We start from the raw sequence: 23,642 nt of genomic DNA, 5'->3' as shown, positions 1-23,642 counted from the left end.
TTTTCTTTAATCTTCTTAAAAGTCCTGAAGCATAGGAATTATCCCAGTTTTACAGATGTGAAAACTGAGATGGATAAGTGGCTAAAGTGACACTATGCTAAGTACTTAATATACAATCATTCTCATTATTCACTGGATGAGTTTATGTCTCTAAAATGCATAACACTGTGCCCGGCACATAATAGGTGCTCAGTAAGCCTGAATTATCACTATTGTTTTTAAAATATCATCACTATTGTTGCAGTGGGGCAACAGTTCTGTTCTCGTGGGATAGCATTTTCATTGGGATTAGCTTCACAGATGGAACAACTAAAGCAAAGTTATAATGCATCTGATCGAGCACTAGAAAAAGTAATTGACATGTTTAGGGACAGTTTCATATGAAAAATACTTGTCTTTTACACATCAGAATCACAATGCTCACCCTGTGAGAAGTCAGTGGGAACTAAGGTTGTAGAAAACTGGAGGTTCGGCTAGCCCATCCCATGTCCATGGGGTATATACTCATGACTGGAGTGGCCAGGTGACCATCTGCACTACTTAAACCATCTCTCTCATTCTCTTACTTGGTTGAGCATGTATAAGTGAGGTCATGTAAGTTAAATGCACACGTCAGGGACTTCCCTGGTGGTCCAGTGGTTAAGACTTTACCTTCCAATGCAGGGGGTGCAGGTTCGATCCCTAGTCGGGGAGCTAAGATCCCACAGGCCTCGGGGTCAAGAAAACAAAACATAAAACAGAAGCAATATTGTAACAAACTCAATAAAGACTTTAAAAATGGTCCACATCAAAAAAATCTTTAAAAAAATAAAATAAAAAATAAATGCACACATGATGTCACGCTGCTCTGCATTCGTTTCACCCTGCCCTGCTGGTCCTATGTTCCAAGTAGCTACTCTGTGGAAGTGCTCCCTTCCTGCCCTCAGGACAAGTGGGCCCAGAAAGCACTCTCCTGTTTCTCTTTAACTCTCTGCTCTGAAAGCCTTTGGCTGAGTGAGTTAACTCACTCCTGGAGGCTGGTCTTTAATGGTCTTTTTCTTTCCTCTCTGCTTTCTTCAAGTTACCTTAGGAAAAAAAATCTACACTACTTATCTCTTCCTTGTTTTGTGAGCCCAAAAAACCCTACTCATGGCTGATAAGTTTAACATTAATTGTATCCTTCTATCAGTGTGTCTCAAATGTGAATAATTTATTTAGAGATAAATGTAAATTAAAATAAATGTAATAATCATATAAATAATTTGTACAGATACCTAGAGTTGACTTGTTACATATAATGTCACCTAAATATGTACACACATAAAATAGGTTCAGTTCTTATGCACACAGCTTTTTAAATAGCTTAAACATCAAAACAGTTATAAGACCAGTGATTCAAATTAGTGGCATTAATGTGGACAGGTGATGTTTTTCTGAAACTGATTCATCACTTGCAATGTAAAACTGGTACTAACACTATGATGCAAGATTTTAAAAATTTGGAATCACTATAGTGAAATGACTCTATTCTCCAGTCACTTTTTTTGTTTTGTTTTTTTTAAACGTCTTTATTGGAGTATAATTGCTTTACAATGGTGTGTTAGTTTCTGCTTTATAACAAAGTGAATCAGTTATACATATACATATATCCCCATATCTCTTCCCACCCTCCCTATCCCACCCCTCTAGGTGGTCACAAAGCACCAAGCTGATCTCCCTGTGCTATGCGGCTGCTTCCCACTAGCTATCTATTTTACGTTTGGTAGTGTATATACGTCCATGCCACTCTCTCACTTTGTCCCAGCTTACCCTTCCCCCTCCCCGTGTCCTCAAGTCCATTCTCTAGTAGGTTTGCATCTTTATTCCTGTCTTGCCCCTAGGTTCTTCATGACCATTTTTATTTATTTATTTATTTTTTTAGGTTCCATATATATGTGTTAGCATACAGTATTTGTTTTTCTCTTGCTGACTTACTTCACTCTGTATGACAGACTCTAGGTCCAACCACCTCATTACAAATAACTCAATTTTGTTTCTTTTTATAACTGAGAAATATTCCATTGTATATATGTGCCACATCTTCTTTATCCAGTCACTTGTTTTATGATCATTTGAAAGAGAACTTTCTTCCTTATAGCACATGGAGGACACTTGACCATCATTAGTCACGAGCACATAATTTTTCTCTCAACTCTACCACCAAGTTCTACCTTTTGGCACTAAGGCAATCATAAAAACAAATGTGGGCATTAAAAGTACTTGGCACTACTGTTCTTAATGATCACCTTATAATGAAGATCTAGAATATATTATTATTAAGTCATCATTAAAATGAGTACTGAATTTTAAATGAAACTGAGCCAAGGAAAAGTCTCTGGAAAATTATTGTTCAGACGTTCTTTTCAGAATCTTCACCTCTGTGTATTTGCTTTTGACTTGCTGCTTTGATTAATCTCCAGCATTCAGCAAGACTTTTATTTGCTTTTCAAGTTTTCCATGCAGTTGAATATAGAAATTCATTGTTGTAAAAATACGTTTGTTCTCTATACTTTTGTTTTCTACTTCTTTAATCTTTGACCCTTTATGAAAAAAAATCTTCTTTAAAACAGCAAAAACTACAAGTTGTGGACTTACGTTCCTTTTGCATTAACTGTTCAAACTCCTCGAGTACTAAAAATAAATGCCCACCTTTTTTGCTTTAAAAAGTTAGCATTTGCATTTTTTTTTTAATTAAAAGGATTCACATTCTTCAAGGCAGGAGTACAAGTTAGCATAAAATTCATTCCTGAGGGCCCCTCAGATAGAACAGAGTTTCAGCTAAATTTGTTTTTACCAGAAAGCGAGTGGATTACTTCAACTCTATGTTAGGATGAGGTAATTCAAAGTATATTTTTAGAAATTGAGATTTTAGAGGTTAAAATGTTGATCAGATATTGACCTAAGAAAGAAATTAGGGACTTCCCTGGTGACACAGTGGTTAAGAATCCGCCTGCCAATGCAGGGGACACAGGTTCGAGCCCTGGTCCGGGAAGATCCCATATGCTGCAGAGCAACTAAGCCCGTGTGCCAGAGCCTGCGCTCTAGAGCCATGAGCCACAACTACCGAGCCAGCGCACCACGTCTGAGGCCCACGTGCCTGGAGCCCGTGCTCCACAACAAGAGAAGCCACTGCAATGAGAAGCCCGCGCACCACAACGAAGAGTAGCCCTCACTCTCCGCAGCTAGAGGAAGCCCGCGCGCAGCAACGAAGACCCAACGCAGCCAAAAAAAAAGAAATTAGATCTTTTGAAAATGTAACGTCCTGAGATAATGTTGTATATAAGAGGGGCAGCCTATATTAGCACGGGTCCCTTGGACAGGAGTTGTGGCAGTGCTTAGCAAATTGGAGGGTCAAAAGACATGATGCATGTAAAGAATTCAGCAAAGTTATCAGGCAAATAGCAATCAGTAAGTGTTTTACTAACATGTTGTGTAACAGTAAAATTTGCAGAAAATGTTGATTTGCAGATTTTTATGCAGACATAAAAGCAGAGGAATAAACCAGAAGAAGATTTTTAGATTTGACTTGCAGAAAATTTTAAAACTTTTGTACATCCTTAACACAATAATCAAATATAAAAGGCAGATAACAAGTTAGGGGGAAATGACATGATGTTATTAATATTCTTAATGTATACAGCGCTGTTACAAAAGGCCACGTGAGGAAAAATCCACCCCCTCCTTCCACAAAAGCATAAATGGGCTGTTTATTGAAGAAGTAATAAAAATAGCCACTAGTCATTTGGAAAATATTGAGCCTCGATAATAATCAAATAAATAAAAAGTTTTAAATACGAATATTTTATTTAGCTCTTTAGTTTTAATCTCAGAGAACTTATACTAACATATTCTTTGCTGATTAAGGTTGGAATACACACCAAGGCTTGGTTTATTGCTGGAATCTTTTTGCTGTTGACTATACCTATCTCGCTTTGGGTGATACTGCAGCATTTAGTGCATTATACACAACCTGAACTACAGAAACCAATAATAAGGTAAATCTTTGTATGTTTTGATTCTACTAGTGTTGTGTTGGCTTATCTCATAAATATGATGTAAACTGTTTTAAATTTATGTTTTGCTTTCCAAATAGGATTCTTTGGATGGTACCCATATACAGTTTAGATAGTGTAAGTATGCTTCATTTTATCTCATTAACTAAGAACTTGTTTGATGATGCTAACTGTAATTAAGGTAATAAAAGGAATATTATTTGGCAATAAGGAGTTAGGTTAATAAGTGAAAAGGTTCACTTGTTTTTAATATTAATAGAGAAGATAAAGTATAATCATAGAAAAGGCAGATGTTTTAAAATTTAAGATTAGTAGCTCTTAGTCCTTTAAAGAATGTAATACTTAAATTACATTATCATCCTTTTTATTTATTATAATATTTATTTGGACCAAAACAGAACTCTTCCCCAGTGGATTCTAATACATGCAGTTGTTACAGATAACTGCTTTAATTTGATTAAATATAAACAAAATATCTTTAACATCCTTTTCTGTGATTGTGTCAAGAAGTTTCAGATTATATTTAGGAACTCAAGTACATAATTTAACTTCTCTCTTCATATTCATTATTTACCCCCAATACAAATGTTTTTGTTTACCAATATCCAAGATGTTTATTGCTTTTAAAAATTCATTTCACAGATTGGTAGCCCTCGTAATGATAAAATTTAGAAAGTTTGATCTAATTATGTGAGTACCATGAATTGGAGTGGTAATTCATTTTATCGTAGTTGCAACTGTTTTTAACATCTGTGCTTCTTCATAGTGGATAGCATTGAAATATCCCAGCATTGCAATATATGTGGATACCTGCAGAGAATGTTATGAAGCTTATGTCATTTACAACTTTATGGGATTCCTTACCAATTACCTAACTAACCGGTATCCAAATCTGGTATTAATCCTTGAAGCCAAAGATCAGCAGAAACATTTCCCTCCTTTGTGTTGCTGTCCACCATGGACTATGGGAGAGTAAGTATGTTTGGTTTTAATTCTTTTATGTTGGGTTTTATTTAAGCGGGTTTAACTATCATTTCTCTGCAAAGTAGTGTGTTAAGGACTATATGCAGGACGAAAAGTATAAGACAGAGTCTGTACCCTCATGTAGTTCATAGTCAAGTGTGAAGACTAAGAAAACACATTTTTATAACCCACACATATAAGATAGTTTCTTTTACATTATTCACCCTAAATAGAAAATTTAAATGTTGTGGGGACAAAACCTTAGAAATCATTTAATCAACATCCTCTTACAGTTGGGAACCAGGGTCTGCAGAGATTAACTTTTTCAAGTCACACAGTGAATTAATGGCAAAATCAGGTCTAAAACTCAAGGAGAAGGTAGTCTAGGTGGGGAAACAGCATTTGATATGAAATTAGAGCAACAAATAGCAATGTTTATTCTAGTAATATGTAAGTTGGCCTTATTGTACATTCATGTAGGACAGTAAAGGAAAATAAAGCCTAAAAGGTTAAGTTGAAACTAAGATTGCATTTACTCTATGAATTTATTTTTCGGCAGGAAACATTTGAAGCCAGAATTTTAGAAAGATTAATTTTACAATACTATACAGGATGCGTTAGGGGGAGAAGAGTCCAGAAGGGGAAATAAATTAGGAGGTTATTATAGTAGTTCATTTGTGAGATAAGCTGAAGAGGAGTGTGAAATTGGAGTAGAAAGGGAGACAATAAGAGAATGCAACCGGAGAATCAACAGGACTTGATCACTGATAGAAGGGGATGTAGGTGGAAGTTGCAAGCCAGTGTAACTGGAATGACTTGGAGGGATCAGTGTAGATATATGGCCCAGGGTTAGCTCCATTGCCTTCCATGCAGTACAGAACCATTTCTACAACATCAGCACTAAATGGAGCACCTAGTATGTGCTAGTATATAGATATAATACATATAACAGATGTGGAACTTAATGGAACTTACAGCTTGGTTAGGAATTAAATGAAGACACAAATATATAGTTACTTATTTCAGGAAATGCTGTGAAGGAAAAAGAACAGGAGTCTATGAAAGAGGGCAGTAAGGAAAAAGTAACGTAGGTTGAGGATCAGGGGAGAGATATTGTGCTCAACTCCAAATAAAACAAGAACAAATAGGGATTTATAGCCAAAGAGATTGGGGTGGTCACTGGATGGAAAATTACTAAGCAGAGGAGACATCAAGGGTAGGGGGATTCTCTCTAAACTGGCCTGATAAGAATCTTACTAAAGGCAGGCCAAGTAAACATCAAGGGTGAGGGAAGAGGAGCTTGATCGCATTTCCAGGGTGATCAGAAACTGGGGGTGGGGTGGGGGTGGGGGGTGCTGGTGATGGGTGTCTTAGCAGGATTTTTTGCTCAGACTGACTTCACAGGCCAAGGACAGGGCCTAAGGATGATGCCTAGTTGAAAAGAAGGCTCAGAGGAGTCCTGTCTAAAGTTTGATCAGGGAGAGAGATTGTCAAGTGAGAAGCCATTATAGGATGTTAAGCAGAGGTCTGGTTTCCAAGATTACTTGTACTCTTTGTAGACTGAACTGGACGTGGGCATAGATGCAAGAGATTGCAGTGGTCCAGTTAATATGATGATGATGGTGGTGGTGGTGGTGGCAGCGGCAGCTTGGCTTCAAGCAGGACTCTTATTAATACAGAACCTGAGATGAGGCTCTAGCTGCCTCTTCAGGCTGGCTCATCACAGCAGGTGGTCAACCCCAGAGCTTTTTCAAATGATGCTATAGGTCAGAATTTCCCTTTTCTGTGCTTGTGCAATTGATTTATTCCTAACTACACAAGCAATTACATTTATTCTTGTTAAGACTCTGTGTTGGTTTCATTTTTTTCCCTGAGACGCTTAGGTTCTGACAGCTGCTACCTGAATAATATCAGCCGTGCATCCATAACTGTAACCCAGGTTTTCTTTCCTTTGAAGACTTTAAGTATTTACCAAATCCATGCCATTTGGGGGTATGGTTTTAGTAATATAAAACTTCTCATTCTCTCGTATATAAGTACATTTTAGGTTACCAGTCTCCTTCTATTAGATAACTGGTGTTATATATATGATCATTACTCAGAATATTGCGGTTGAGGATAATTCAGTATAATGCTTTGGTTTTAAGATGCAAATGCCACGGCAAGTTTTCTAGTCCTTAGATGTTAAAATTAAGTCTGCTTTTTGTACTCTGATTTCTGTGACATAAGCATTGAGCACAATGAGTTTTCTTTTAATGAATTTTAGATTTTATGTATGTTAGTTTGTGAGAGGAGGGGAACATTTTACCCAGTGATTTAATACTGTTATGGAACAAATGTTTTCATGAAACAGTACTCTTACTATGTATTCCCTTCCTCCCTCTTGTTTCTAAAATTTGGGTCACAGCCTACTGAATTACATTTGACACAATTTGAAAAAAATTTGCCCTAGGGTATGTACCTTGGAGTGGGTATGCTAGTTCTTTAGGTTTTGTGCAACTTTGTGATAAATTGATTGCTGAAGTGGCAGTACCAAGTTACTCTCCCATTAACAGTAGAAAAGATTTCTAATTGAAGCACAGCCTCACCTATATTTAGAATTACCAGGGCTTCTTTATGTTTGCCTGTTAAGAGGGTGTAAAGGATTTCCCTGATTAGTAGTGAGGTTGAGCAACTTTTCATATGTTTGTTAGCCATTTGTGTTTCCTTCCTGAGGAATGATTGTTTCTGTTTCTCATTTTTTAATGGGTTGTCTGTACAGGATCTTGATATGTTTAGATACTAATTATTTAATGCATGTTAAAAATATCTTTTTCTAGTTTTTGGCCTGCTTTGGCACTTTTACTATATCTTTTGATAAATGAAAGTTGTGAATTTTTATATTGTTGAATTTATCAATCTTATTTTATAGTAAGTACTTTGCGTCTTGTTCAAAAAATTCTTCCTGACCCCAGGATTATAAAAACATTCTCCTATGCTTTTCTTCTAAACATTTCATATTTTTTCCATTAAAGCTTATAACAGGGACTTACTTCCCTGATGGTCCAGTGGCTAAGACTCCGCGATTCCACCGCAGGGGGTGTGTGTTTGATCCCTGGTTGGGGAACTAAGATCCCGCGTGCCATGCAACACGGCCAAAACAAAAAAAAAAGACTTATAAACACATAGTGATTTTTTTTTTCATATGTTGCGTGAAGTAGGAATGCATTTTCATTTTATTCCATTGGCTTCCTGACCTAGCACCATTCTGTCTCCTACCTCACTGGTCTATGTAGCCATCTCTGCTGTATATAAAGGTTCCATGTATATGGGTCTATTTGTGATCTTTGTTTTTTCTGTTTTATTGGTTAACTTCTCTATCCTCAGACCAATTCCATACATTAACTACTATAGTTTATTAATAAGCCTTAAAATAGAAGGGCAGGTGCCCCACCCCTATTATCTTGGCTATTCTTGGGTCGATGCTCTTACATATAAATTTTAGAATCAGCTCATCAGGTTGTTTGAAAAGCCCTATTGGAGTTTTTGTTTGTTTGTTTTTTTGCAGTACGCGGGCCTCTCACTGCTGTGGCTTCTCCCGTTGTGGAGCACAGGCTCCCTACGCGCAGGCTCAGCGGCCATGGCTCATGGGCCCAGCTGCTCCGCGGCATGTGGGATCCTCCCGGACCGGGGCACGAACCCGTGTCCCCTGCATCGGCAGGCGGACTCTCAACCACTGGGCCACCAGGGAAGCCCCTGGAGTTTTTTGATTGGAAGTGAATCCAATCTTCAGTTTATTGACATTTTAATGGTTTTGAGTCTTCTTATCTATGAATATTGTCTACTCTCAACTTATTTAGCTCTGCATTTATCTTTTAATTAAGTATAGTTTTCTCATAAAAGTCTTGTAAATCTTTTGTTGACCTTATTAACATCTTATATTTTATTGCTATTATAAATGACATCTTTTTAAAAGATTAGTTTAATTGCTGCCAGTGTGTAGAAAGGCAGTTGATTTTTGCATATTGAGCCTATATCCAAAAGTCTTGTTAAGTCTTCTTATTCTGTAGATGTTAATAAGTTCTCTGTAGCCAGTCATCTTCAAAAGAAGGATTTGTTTGCTTTCTAGTCTTTATACCACACATTTCTCTTTCTTCTCACTGTGCTGATGAGTGCCTCTAGACTTTCTTGTACCATTCCTGGTTTTAAAGGGAATTCTTACAGAATTTCACATTTGGATTTAATGTTTCTAAAGGTGTTTTGTAGGCATCCTTTATTAGGTTAAAAAGCTCCTTTTTACCCCTAGTTTGTTAAGAGTTCTTAATCATGAATAAGTATTGAATTTCATCAAATGCTTTTTCTATACCTATTGAGACAATCATAATTTTTTGCTTTTAACCTGTTAATATAGTGAATTAGGTTAATGGCTTTTCTAAAGTTAAAATCCCCTTGCTTTTAGAAGATAAATTTTAAGTGGTTATGATGTATCATCAGCTTTTCTACATCATAAGCTTTATAGAATTTTTACACCTTTGTTCATGAGAAAGATTGGGTTATGATTTACCTTTCTTATACTGGCCCTGTCTGGTTTTCACATCCAAGTTTTTCTGCCTGAATAGGAGTTATTGCCTTTTATTTATATATCATATAAAGAGATTATATACTATACCTTGAAAGATTAGTTCTGGACTGTTCTTTGTGGGAGGACAATTACAGAACTGTTTAGGCTTCCCGTTGTTTCTGGAATAATTTTTTTTAACTATAGCATTTAGGAATTAGGCAGAATAAACAAAGTTTAAAAATGTATAGGTCGGGGATTTCCCTGGTTGCACAGTGGTTAAGAATCCGCCTGCCAATTCAGGGGACATGGGTTTGATCCCTAGTCCAGGAAGATCCCACATGCCACAGAGCAGCTAAGCTCGTGCACCATAACTACTGAGCCTGCGCTCTAGAGCCCATGCGCCACAACTACTGAAGCCCATGCACTCTAAGGCCTGCATGCTGTAACTACTGAGATTGTATGCTGCAACTACTGAAGCCTGTGTGCCTAGAGCCCATGCTCCGCAAGAGAAGCCACCACAATGAGAAACCCACCTACTACAATGAAGAGTAGCCCCTGCTCACTGCAACTAGAGAAAGCCCGTGCACAGCAACAAAGACCCAACACAGCCAAAAAAATGTATAGGTAGGGACTTCCCTGGTGGTCCATTGGTTATGACTCCATGCTTCCACTGTGGAATGCAGGTTCGATCCCTGGTCGGGGAACTAAGGTCCCACGTGCCACATGGCACGGCCAAAAAAATAAAAATAAAAATAAAATAAAATGTATAAGCATATATTAGTTTATATCTTAATCTCTTTTGAATCTGTCATTATGACTCCTTTTCCCTTTCTAATGTTACTAGTATCTCTATTTTTTCCTTGAACAATCTTGCTGGAAGTTTGCCTATTTTTAACTAGTCTTTTTAAGAACTGATTCTTGGTTTTGTTGATTCTCTGTATGTTTGTTTTCTATTTCATTCATTTATACTCTATTTTTACTTCATTTCTCCCATTTCCTTTGGTTTACTCTGTTCTTATTCTAACATGAGTCTTAGCTCATTAATTTCTAGACTTTCTTCTTTTTCAATACTGCGTTTAAAACTATACAATTCCGTTCATGTTCTGCATTCACTGAATCCCTGTTTTTGTTGGGGTATAATTGACATGCAACATTATATTAGTTTTAGTTGTCCAACATAACTATTCAATATTTGTATATACAATAAATGAAATGACAACCACAATAAGTCTATTTAACATCTATCACCCCATGAATCCGTTTTCATATTAAACATTTTCATCATCATCCAGTTTAAGGTTTTTAAGTTTCTGTTTGGATTTTTTCTTTACTCAAGTTATTTTGAAGTATTTTAAAATTTCCAAATATGAGGATTTTTTTTTTTCATTTTATTTATTTGCATTGTAGTCAGAGAATGTATGAGACAGCCTCTGAACTTGGTTAAGATTTGTTTCACGCCCTCTGGTACATGATCAGTTTTTATAATGGTTCTCTGTGTGCTTGAAGAGAATGTGTTTGCTGTATTAGTGAGTGGTTGTGTAGTGTTTATCTCCATGAGGTCAATCTTATTTTATTATGTTATGCAGTTTGTCTACATTTCTGTTGATTTTGGCTACTTGTTCTATCAGTTACTGAAAGAGATGTTGAAATTCTGCCACTGATAATTTGTCAATTTCTTTGTGTACTTCTGTCAGTTTTTGATTTATGTTTAGATACTGTTTCTATTCCAAAAAATCTTTTTTGTCTTAAAGTTACTTTGTCTGATGTTAACAAGTATCCTATCTTTCCTTTGTTTAGTATTTGCTTACCTTTCACTATCTTTCACTTTCATCTTTTCTGTGTCCTTATGAGGTGTATAACTTTTTTTTAAAGTTTAGTGTTGTTTTTAATTCTAATCTGATGATACATCACTTATATAAGGTATGCTATTTATATTTTTGTGATTATTGATATATTCATTTATAATTTTTGTGACTTTTTGTTCAGTCTCACTTTTTCTAGTTTCCTTTTTTCATTGATTACACTTTTAAAATAAACTTTTATTTTGGAATAATTTTAAATTTACAGAAAAGTTGCAAAGACAAGACAGAGATTTCCTATTACCCTTCATCCAGCTTCCCCTAATATTAACATCTTTTGTAATCCTGGTACACTTGTCAAAAGTAAGAAATAACATTGGTACAATACTATTAACTGCACACTATTCAGATTTCCTCAGTTTTTCCACTAATGTCCTTTTTCTGTTCCAGGATCCAATCCAGGAATCCAGATTGCATTTAGTCCCTTTTTAAAAATATAAACTTTCATTTAATACTTTGAAAAAGGTATAAGAAGTTTGAGAAGGTCCTTCTAATTATTTAATAAAGATTTTAATAAATAATTTTAAAGTTTTCAATCACTTCTGGGATACAAACAAATTTAATAAATGTAATGGACAAATCTATTTTATACCACCCACATTGAACAAAAGTTAATACATTACAGGTCCGTGATTCCATATTTGCAATTGTTAAAAAATGTATATATATGTATATAAAGCCTTGAAAACCAAAAGTTTTTTCATAGCTTATCTAGTGATAAAACTTTATTTATAATCTTTGACTATTTGTAGTTTTAATGTGACTATCTTACTGTTTATGGAGTACACTGCAGCTGTATCAATGTTGGGTTACTGGTGCTACTCCAAATCTCACTGATAGTTGATTACATTATTTTGTTGCTGTTTTTCTTATTCCATTTTTTTCCCCTCACTACTGGTTTGGAAGTTATAGTTTCTATTTCTAGTCTTATTGTGACTATATAAAGCCCTATTTTAATCTTAAAAATTAGATATCAATTTTTGGATAGAATTTTTTTGGGGGGGGAATTCTTTTATAGATTTAACTGTAGTGCATCAATTTATTTGTTCCTTACTCCTCTTGCATCTCAGATCATCTGACTGGGATCATTTCCTTCTTTCTAAAGTATGGCCCTTGAAAGTTCATTTAGTGTCAGTGTATCAGTGGCAAATTTTCTCAGATATACTTAACCAAAAATATCTTTATTTTGCCCTCATTCTTGAAAGATAGTTTTGCTGGATATAATCCTTTGTTGACAGGAATTTTCACCAAACATTTTGAAGATTTATTTTATTTATTTATTTATTTTTGCGGTACGCAGGCCTCTCACTGTTGTGGCCTCCCCCGTTGCAGAGCACAGGCTCTGGATGCGCAGGCTCAGCGGCCATGGCTCACGGGCCCAGCCGCTCCGCGGCATGTGGGATCTTCCCGGAGCGGAGCACGAACCCATGTCCCCTGCATCGGCAGGTGGACTCTCAACCACTGTGCCACCAGGGAAGCCCTTGAAGATTTTGTTCCACCTAATTCTGGCTTCAGTTGTTACTGTTAAGCTTCTACTGTTAATCCAGTTGTCATTCCATTATAGGTGACCTATCTCCAACTGCATTTTTTTTTGAAGTTTTAAATTTTATTTATTTTTTTACACAGCAGGTTCTTATTAGTTATCCATTTTATACATATTAGTGTATATATGTCAATCCCAATATCCCAGTTCATCATACCACCACCCCCCACGGGCCACTTTCCCCTCTTGGTGTCCATACGTTGTTCTCTACGTCTGTGTTTCTATTTCTGCTCTGCAAACTGGTTCATCTGTACCATTTTTCTAGGTTCCACATATATGTGTTAATATATGATATTTGTTTTTCTCTTTCTGACTTACCTCACTCTGTATGACAGTCTCTAGGTCCATCCACGTCTCTACAAATGACCCAGTGTTGTTCCTTGAGTAATATTCCACTGTATGTATGTATCACATCTTCTTTATCCATTTTATCTGTCAATGGGCACTTAGCTCACTTCCATGTCCCGGCTATTGTAAACAGTGCTGCAGTGAACACTGGGGTGCATGTGTCTTTTTGAATTATGGTTTCTCAGGGTATATGCCTAGTAGTGGGATTGCTGGATCATATGGTAATTCTGTTTTTAGTTTTTTAAGGAACCTCCATACTGTTCTCCATAGTGGCTGTATCATTTTACATTCCCACCAACAGTGCCAGAGGGTTCCCTTTTCTATGCACCCTATCCAGCATTTGTTGTTTGTAGATTTTCTGATGATGCCCATTCAAACTGGTGTGAGGTGCTACCTCATTTTAGTTTTGATTTGCATTTCTCTAATAATTAGTGATGTTGAGCAGCTTTTCATGTGACTCTTGGCCATCTGTATGTCTGCTTTGGAGAAATGTCTGCTTAGGTCTCCTGCCCATTTTTTGATTGGGTTGTTTGTTTTTTTAATATTAAGCTGCATGAGCTGTTTATATATTTTGGAGATTAATCCTTTGTCCATTGATTCATTTGCAAATATTTTCTCCAATTCTGAGGGTTGTCTTTTCGTCTTGTTTATGGTTTCCTTTGCCGTGCAAAAGCTTTTAAGTTTCATTAGGTCCCATTTGTTTATTTTTGTTTTTATTTCCATTACTCTAGGAGGTGGGAACAAAGGAGATCTTGCTGTGATTTATGTCAAAGAGTGTTCTTCCTATGTTTTCCTCTAAGAGTTTTATACTGTCTGGTCTTACATTTAGGTCTTTAATCCATTTTGAGTTTATTTTTGTGTATCGTGTTAGGGAGTGTTCTAATTTCATTCTTTTACATGTAGCTGTCCAGTTTTCCCAGCACCACTTATTGAAGAGACTGTCTTTTCTCCATTGTATATCCTTGCCTCCTTTGTCATAGATTAGTTGACCATAGGTGTATGGGTTTATCTCTGGGCTTTCTGTCCTGTTCCATTGATCTATATTTCTGGTTTTGTGCCAGTACCATATTGTCTTGATTACTGTAGCTTTGTAGTATAGTCTGAAGTCAGGGAGCCCGATTCTTCCAGCTCCACTTTTTTCCCTCAAGACTGCTTTGGCTGTTCGGGATCTTTTGTGTCTCCATACAAACTTTAAGATTTGTTTTTTTCTAGTTCTGTAAAACTGCCATTGGTAATTTGATAGGGATTGCATTGAATCTGTAGATTGCTTTGGGTAGTACAGTCATTTTCACAATATTGATTCTTCCAATCCAAGAACATGGTATATCTCTCAATCTGTTTGTATCATCTTTAATTTCTTTCATCAGTGTCTTATGTCTGCATACAGGTCTTTTGTCTCCCTAAGTAGGTTTATTCCTAGGTATTTTATTCTTTTTTTTTGCAACGGTGAATAGGAGTGTTTCCTTAATTTCTCTTTCAGATTTTTCATCATTAGTGTATAGGAATGCAAGAGATTTCGGTGCATTTATTTTGTGTTCTGCACCTTTACCAAATTCATTGATTAGCTCTAGTAGTTTTCTGGTGGCATCTTTAGGATTCTCTATGTATAGTATCATGTCATCTGCAAACAGTGACAGTTTTACTACTTCTTTTCCAATTTGTATTTCTTTTTCTTCTCTGATTGCCATGGCTAGGACTTCCAAAACTATGTTGAATAATAGTGGCAAGAGTGGACATCCTTTTCTTGTTCCTGATCTTAGAGGAAATGCTTTCAGTTTATCACCATTGAGAATGATGTTTGCTGTGGGTTTGTTGTATATGGCCTTTATTATGTTGAGGTAGGCTCCCTCTATGCCCAGTTTCTGGAGAGTTTTTATCATAAATGGGTGTTGAATTTTGTCAGAAGCTTTTTCTGCATCTATTGAGATGATCATATGGTTTCTATTCTTCAATTTGTTAATATGGTGTATCACATTGATTGGTTTGCATATATTAAAGAATCCTTGCATCCCTGGGATAAATTCCACTTGATCATGGTGTATGATCCTTTTAATATATTGTTGGATTCTGTTAGATAGTATTTTGTTGAGGATTTTTACATTTAAATTAATCAGAGATATTGGTCTGTAATTTTCTTTTTTTGTAGTATCTTTGTCTGGTTTTGGTGTCAGGGTGATGGTGGCCTCATAGAATGAGTTTGGGAGTGTTCCTTCCTCTGCAGTTTTTTGGAAGAGTTTGAGAAGGATAGGTGTTAGCTCTTCTCTAAATGTTTGATAGAATTCACCTGTGAAGCCATCTGGTCCTGGACTTTTGTTTGTTGGAAGATTTTTAATCACAGTTTCAATTTCATTACTTGTGATTGGTCTGTTTATATTTTCTATTTCTTCCTGGTTCAGTCTTGGAAGGTTATACCTTTCTAAGAATTTGTCCATTTCTTCCAGGTTGTCCATTTTATTGGCATAGAGTTGCTTGTAGTAGTCTCATAGAATGCTTTGTATTTCTCTGGTGTCTGTTCTAACTTCTCCTTTTGCATTTCTAATTTTATTGATTTGAGTCCTCTCCCTCTTTTTCTTGATGAATCTCATAATGGTTTATCAATTTTGTTTATCTTCTCAAAGAACCAGCTTTTAGTTTTATTGATCTTTGCTATTGTTTTCTTTGTTTCTATTTCATTTATTTCTGCTCTGATCTTTATGATTTCTCTCCTTCTACTAAGTTTGGGTTTTGTTTGTTCTTCTTTCTCTAGTTTCTTTAGGTGTAAGTTTAGATTGTTTATTTGAAATTTTTCTTATTTCTTGAGGTAGGCTTGTATTGCTATAAACTTCCCTCTTAGAACTGCTTTTGCTGCATCCCATAGGTTTTGGATCGACGTATTTTCATTGTCATTTGTCTCTAGGTATTTTTTGATTTCCTCTTTGATTTCTTCAGTGATCTCTTGATCATTTAGTAGTGTGTTCTTTAGCCTCCACGTGTTTGCATTTTTTACAGATTTTTTTCCTGTTATTGATATCTAGTCTCATAGCGTTGTGGTCGGAAAAGATATTTGATATAATTTCAATTTTCTTAAATTTACCACTGCTTGATTTGTGACCGAGGATATGATCTAACCTTTGAAATGTTCCATGAAGACTTGAGAAGAAAGTGTAATCTGCTGTTTTTGGGTGGAATGTCAAATATCAATTAAATCTATCTGGTCTATTGTGTCATTTAAAGCTTGTGTTTCCTTATTAATTTTCTGTTTGGATGATCTGTCCATTGGTGTAAGTGAGGTGTTAGAGTCCCCCACTATTATTGTGTTACTGTAGATTTCCTCTTTTATAGCTGTTAGCAGTTGCCTTATGTATCAAGGTGCTCCTATGCTGGGTGCATATATATTTATAATTGTTATATCTCCTTCTTGGATTGATCCCTTGATCATTATGTAGCGTCCTTCCTTGTCTCTTGTAACATTCTTTATTTTAAAGTCTATTTTATCTGATATGAGTATTGCTACTCCAGCTTTCTTTTGATTTCCATTTGCATGGAATATCTTTTTCCATCCCCTCACTTTCAGTCTGTATGTGTCCCTAGGTCTGAAGTTGGTCTCTTGTAGACAGCATATATATGGGTCTTGTTTTTGTATCCATTCAGCAAGCCTGTGTCTTTTGGTTGGAGCATTTAATCCATTCATGCTTAAGGTAATTATCGATATGTATGTTCCTATTACCATGTTCTTAATTGTTATGGGTTTGTTTTTGTAGGTCCTTTTCTTCTCTTGTGTTTCCCACTTAGAGAAGTTCCTTTAGCATTTGTTGTAGAGCTGGTTTGGTGGTGCTGAATTCTCTTAGCTTTTGCTTATCTGTAAAGCTGTTGATGTTTCTGTCGAATCTGAATGAGATCCTTGCCGGTAGAGAAATCTTCGTTGTAGCTTCTTCCCTTTCATCACTTTAAATGTATCATGCCACTCTGTTCTGGCTTGTAGAGTTTCTGCTGAGAAATCAGCTGAGTTCCCTTGTATGTTATTTGTCATTTTTCCCTTGTTGCTTTCAATAATTTTTGTCTTTAATTTTTGTCAATTTGATTACTGTGTGTCTTGGCATGTTTCTCCTTGGGTTTATCCTGCCTGGGACTCTCTGTGCTTCCTGGACTTGGGTGGTTATTTCCTTTCCCATGTTAGGGAAGTTTTCAACTATAATCTCTGCAAATATTTTCTTGGGTCCTTTCTCTCTCTCTTCTCCTTCTGGGACCCCTATAATACGAATGTTGTTACATTTAATGTTGTCCCAGAGGTCTCTTAGGCTGTCTTCATTTTTTTCATTGTTTTTTCTTTATTCTGTTCTGTGGCAGTGAATTCCACCATTCTGTCTTCCAGGTCACTTATCCATTCTTCTGCCTCAGTTATTCTGCTATTGATTCCCTCTAGTGTATTTTTCATTTCAGTTATTGTATTGTTCATCTCTGTTTATTCTTTAATTCTTCTAGGTGTTCTTTAATTCTTCTAGGTCTTTGTGAAACATTTCTTGCATCTTCTTCATCTTTGCCTCCATTCATTTTACGAGGTCCTGTATCATCTTCACTATCATTATTCTGAATTTTTTTTCTGGAAGGTTGCCTATCTCCACTTCATTTAGTTGTTTTTCTGGGGTTTTATCTTGTTCCTCATCTGGTACAAAGCCCTTGAGTGTCTTTCTGTGATTGTGGGTTTTGTTCCACAGGCTGCAGGATTGTAGTTCTTCTTGCTTCTGTGTCTGCCCTCTGGTGGATGAGGCTATCTAAGAGGCTTGTGCAAATTTCCTGATGAGAGGTACTGGTGGTGGGTAGAGCTGGTTGTTGCTCTGGTGGGCAGAGCTCATTAAAACTTTAATCCACTTGGCTGTTGATGGTTTGGGCTGGGTCCCCTCCCTGAGGTGACCCAACACTGGAGCCTATCTGGCTCTTTGGTGGGGCTAATGGAGGTCTCTCGGAGGGCTCACACCAAGGAGTACATCCCAGAACTTCTGCCGCCAGTGTCCTTGTCCTCATGGTGAGCCAGCCGCCCCCCGCCTCTGCAGGAGACCCTCCAACACTAGCAGGTAGGTGTGGTTCAGTCTCCTATGGGGTCACTGCTCCTTCCCCCTGGGTCCTGATGCACAGAGTACTTTGTGTGTGCCCTCCAAGAGTGGCGTCTCCATTTCCCCAAGCCCTGTCGAAGTCCTGCAGTCAAATCCCACTAGCCTTCAAAGATTGATTCTCTAGGAATTCCTCCTCCCATTGCCGGACCCCCAGGTTGGGAAGCCTGATGTGAAGCTCAGAACCTTCACTCCATTGGGTCAACTTCTGTGGTATAAGTGTTCTCCAGTTTGTGAGTCACCCACCCAGAGGTTATGGGATTTGATTCTGTTGTGATTGTGACCCTCCTACCGTCTCATTGTGGCTTCTCCTTTGTCTTTGAAATGGGGTAACTTTTTTGCTGAGTTCCAGTGTCTTCCTGTCGATGACTGTTCAGCAGTTAGTTGTGATTCCAGTGCTCTCGCAAGAGGGAGTCCAACTGCATTTTTTAAGACCCTCCCTGTCTTTGATGTTTTGTAGTTTCCCTACCAAGTTGTTTTTTGTTTTTAGTCCAGCTTCATTTACAGGGTGCCTCAATCTGTTGATTTGTGTCTTTGATCAGTTCTGAAAAGTTCTCAACCATAATCTTCTGCTTTTGCCCTTCCTCTACTCTCCTGTAACTTTTAAGTATGTTAGACCTTCTGATTCTGTTCTATTCTTTGTAACTCTCTTTCATGTTTGTCTCTTTGTCTCAGCCTTTATTACATTATGGCCAATTTCTTCAGATACATCTTCCAGTTCATTAATTCTCCACAGCTTTCAAAGGTATCTAATTGACTATTTAATACATTTGCATAGTCACCCTACTGGTCTCAGGTTTGATTTTTGACAATCAGCTCATAGAACACTACAGGTTTAACGCAACTTCTACTTAATTTAGCTTTGTAAAGGGTACGGGACCGGAAGCACAGTGTAGCCCAGGCATGTTCATGAAGAGGTCTTACAACAAGCCCAAGTGCAGCTGCCACGCCCACCTCCACAGGGGCACACTTAGTTGTCAGTGGGAGTGAGCTGCTTCAGCACAGAGAAGGCTCTCAGCACATAGAACCTGATCAGTTTTTCATTCAGTCCTAGTTACCCAGTGCCTCAGGGTCTGTATGTCAGGCTCATTCTTCTCAGTCTAGATGTAGTTCTTAAATTAGGGGATTTATAATACATAAACTTGACGGAAGAGTGCTAAATAAACATTTGCCCTCAGAGCATCATTGTCTCCTAAGGAGGCTTACACAAGGTGGTCAAATAGAGAGCCTTTTTTTGATAGTTGTTGTTTTGGGACTTTTTTGCTTTGTTTCTGTTTGTTACTCCTTGTGAATTTTCCCCTACATTAAGTGACCTCAGTGATAAAAACTGTTTTATGTAGGATAGGATCTCTGTTTTGTTCTTTCAGAGTATCTAGTCAGTGATACTCTCTGGAATTATATATATATATATATAAATCCAAACTTGAAACTGAATCCTAAATGTAAATAATATTTTCTAAATATGGTTTCATATATGCAACCCTACACGTAATTTATTCGTTACTTGGTTTTTCTTCCAGAAGTACACAGGGACCCACTTCCATTCTTTTTGTTCCTGCTCTGTGCTGCACCATTCAGGAATCTGAGACTGGACATAGGAAGGGAGATCTTTCAGAAGATGCAGTTGTCACGCAATTTAAAAAATAGTATTTAGATAATTTGTATGCCACCATCCCCATTCTTCTCAAGTAGCCATTTAGACTGACTAAATTAAAAGAATTAAATATAAATGTGGCATCATTTGTGAAAGTGATTTTAATTTGGGGGCTTTGGAGAAAGCTTGATACTAGTGAAATGAGTAGGTGAAATGCTAAGTTCTTTTTCTTTGGCAGAGTCTTGCTGTTCAGATGCAAACTGGGTGTATTACAATATACAGTTGTCAGACCATTCACCACCATCGTTGCTTTGTAAGTGCACAGAGCTTATATTATTATTTATTTTTCAAAAATTCTCATGCTTTTACTTAGTGGGACAACTGAGTAGAAAAGCATGTAAAGAGCATTACTTGTTTATTAACACATCTAGTCTGGTATAAAAACACAGTATATAGAAATCCTACTATATTATAATAAATAAGGTGACCATGTATAGACAAGGAATCACCACAGGATTATTCTAAATAATATTCTCTGGAGATTTCTGGAAAGCATTATCAAATATTCTTTTTCAAGTATTAATGTTCACACAGCTTTACAGAAACATCTAGTACGTGAAGTTAAAGTATACCACTATAGATTCATTACATGCTTTTATTTTTTAAATGAGTACTGTATTCTAAAGAAGAAAACATATTTTTCTTTTTAAAAAATTCTGTCAAGTCTTAGCACTTCAGGTAAAATGGGGTATCATTAAGCTACCTGGTAAAACTATTCCCTAAAAATTTAAGAACATCAAATAATTTAAAGCAGGTAGAGTGTGTATTTTATCTGCTAGCTATACAAGCATTTTGTCTTTTAACAGAGGAAGAATGGAAAGAAAGGTGAAAGAAGCATTCAATTCTTCTGCTTCTGTGCTAGCAATTCTTTAGTGACATTTGCCTTGGAATTAAAACTAATTCACTTATTTATGAAGGCATGCTTTATTTCTCTGCTGTTTAGAAATTGGGTAATCAAGACAAGTTAATAGTTAGATCTGGGTCATCATAAAAGTTGCCTCCAAGACAATTTGGGAGAAAAAATTATAGTTGTAGTTATAGACCTGCATTATATGTTTTTAACAATCTTTTTAAAATTAGGCAGCATCATTTTTTTGAATCTAATAATTACCCTTTCTAGTTCAATGTTATGTCTTTTGGATTTCCTTCAAATTGGAGGAATAGTAATATGGTAACATTTCTAGAAAAATGTTTTTCTTTTAATTTTTGAACCACCTCTATGGCCAAAATCAAGTCACTATCTACAGGATCTTTGAAATAAACTGACTTCTAAATTTAAGTATTGCTGTATTTTAAAATGTATTTTTGACTTAGTTATTCATAAAGTTGTCTCATTTTTACCATTTTTTAGAATCTGTGAGCTGCTTGGTATATATGATGAAGGGAACTTTAGCTTTTCAAATGCTTGGACTTACTTGGTTATAATAAATAATATGTCACAGTTGGTAAGTAAATACTCATCTTAACTGTACTAAATTTAGATATATAGCTCTAAATTTTTTTAGGGAAAGTCTCTTCTGGAATAAAGCTTAATTGTAACTTTAATACTGAACTTCATCTGTAGGAAGAACTTAACTTTAACATATATCTTTATACATATATAAAGATATAATATCTTTGTTGATTATCTGGTGACTTATACACTGACTCGTTGATTATGTTTTTTCATTTGGTTCTGGTATTCATTGCATAGTTATATGGATATCATAAACAAAAGTACAATGCTCTCCTTTAAAAAAAAAGCACACATCCTAGGCATATTGAGTAAGAAAATGTTTTATTGGTATATGACAGTACAGGGTTTGAATAAAAATGGGAGAATAAAATTGTCTCATATATATTAGAATTGAAAATTGAGAATGCCAAGTTTTTAAAAATGATGTTATAGAAACTGAAATGCTCAAAAGATATAACTATTGGATCCTTTCAACTTAAGAATGTGGGTCTTCCCTGGTGGCTCAGTGGTTGAGAGTCCTCCTGCTGATGCAGGGGACACGGGTTTGTGCCCCGGTCCGGGAAGATCCCACATGCCGCGGAGCAGCTGGGCCCGTGAGCCATGGCCGCTGAGCCTGCCTGTCCGGAGCCTGTGCTCTGCAACGTGAGAGGCCACAACAGTGAGAGGCCCGCGTACCGAAAAAAAAAAAAAAAAATGGAATGTGCATTTTATTGAAAATCTTTCATTAATGCTTTCAGCAGAATAATAGTTTAGGTGCAATGGCATGCATGTGTGGTATTAGAAATTTATAATAAAAATCAAACGCTTGTGTATTCAGAACTTTTCCATATGTTCATATTCTCTGGAACCAGTAATTCCACTTCTGGGAATGCCTCAAGAAATGGCCAGAAGTACTTTTGCTTTCAGTGTGTTTGTATATAAAGCCTATTGTTTGTTAATTGCAAAAGCCTGGAAACGGTCCAACTAGTTAAATATACTATGTATCTTCCATTGGCCAAAACACTAGGCAGTTATTTAATGAAATATATGGAAAAGGGCACTTTAAGTGGAAAAAAAAAATCAGGCAACAAAATTTCATATTTAGCTGATTATACCTGCTAAAACCCACCTTATGTGTAGAAAGAAATGGTTGGATGATGGGACTGTGAACAACTTTATACTTTACTGCTTTCATATTCTAAAATAATTTAAATGAGCATTTTATAATAGGAAAAAGTAAACTTTTAGGGAAATGTTGTTATGCAACACTACGCTAATTACAGCTGATTTCTAAAAATAGTTAATGTCTTGAGCATTTATCTTTAAAAAGTAAATTCAGCTGGATTAACATACTGCCCTCAAGAAAAATGGTTTCCCTGATTCCTTACTTTCCGATTTCATGGTCACAGTTTTATTGAAGTAGTACTTATTTAATGTGTTCACTTATAAATAATATGCACACAATTAGTAGTTAGTAAGCTCAGCCCTTATACAATGAACGGTAATTTGTGTATAAAAGCCATTAACAAGCAGATAGATGTTTTTATTTTGGTTGAATGAGAGCCTTTTCTTCCATTCATGGCAGTCACTTGTTCATTGTGTTCTTTGTGGGCTCCTGTAAGTGAACACTTAAAACCATTTTCAGGGAAGATGTTATACATCTCTTCTGAGAAATTTCAAAGCTTGTTGTCAATCTAAAAATAGCAAAATAAACCGTAGAAAATTTTGCCTGAAACATTACTCTGTACCAGGTCTCTGGTCTATAACTTTAATATCAATATCTCTAATACCATAGTTAGTTATTCTTATTTAAGAACTTTGTTTGTTTCTAGTTTGCCATGTATTGTCTCCTCCTGTTTTATAAAGTACTGAAGGAAGAACTGAGTCCAATCCAACCTGTTGGCAAATTTCTTTGTGTAAAGCTGGTGGTTTTTGTTTCTTTTTGGTAAGTGTTGCTTTCTCTTAAATGTTCTCATTTTCTAAAGGGCAATAAAACTGTTGATTCGGAAGGATTTTTAAAAGTCTTAATACGGAAGATGAATTAAAATGTCTACTTAGCTTTCAAAAAGTTCATTCTTTTAGCCCTTCTTGGTTTTTTATAAAGAAATAATTAGATGGTCACTGTAACATTTATAAAAAGAAAACCGTTTGAGACACTAAATGTCTCAACACTAAGGGAATC

General features: G+C 36.2%; 1 protein-coding gene across 2 annotated transcripts in view; it reads left to right on the top strand.

Moving 5' to 3' along the window:
• TMEM184C (transmembrane protein 184C) overlaps positions 1 to 23,642 on the top strand; it is a 31,629-nt gene that overhangs the window by 5,105 nt on the left and 2,882 nt on the right. Inside the window, exons 2-7 of one of the 2 annotated variants that reach the window (XM_022599622.3) lie at positions 3,883 to 4,013; positions 4,112 to 4,148; positions 4,798 to 5,003; positions 20,204 to 20,278; positions 21,377 to 21,470; positions 23,293 to 23,405. In XM_022599622.3, coding sequence (XP_022455330.1) covers positions 3,883 to 4,013; positions 4,112 to 4,148; positions 4,798 to 5,003; positions 20,204 to 20,278; positions 21,377 to 21,470; positions 23,293 to 23,405 — 656 coding nt within the window. The remainder of the gene's footprint in view (positions 1 to 3,882; positions 4,014 to 4,111; positions 4,149 to 4,797; positions 5,004 to 20,203; positions 20,279 to 21,376; positions 21,471 to 23,292; positions 23,406 to 23,642) is intronic. The other variant, XM_022599623.3, reaches the window with a different exon arrangement.

This window comes from Delphinapterus leucas, chromosome 5 (assembly GCF_059928025.1).
Source record: "Delphinapterus leucas isolate spDelLeu-1000000601 "Yukka" chromosome 5, BTC_Dleu_Yukka2, whole genome shotgun sequence".
Taxonomy (NCBI): Eukaryota; Metazoa; Chordata; class Mammalia; order Artiodactyla; family Monodontidae; genus Delphinapterus; species Delphinapterus leucas.
This window is presented reverse-complemented; position numbering and strand designations above follow the sequence as displayed.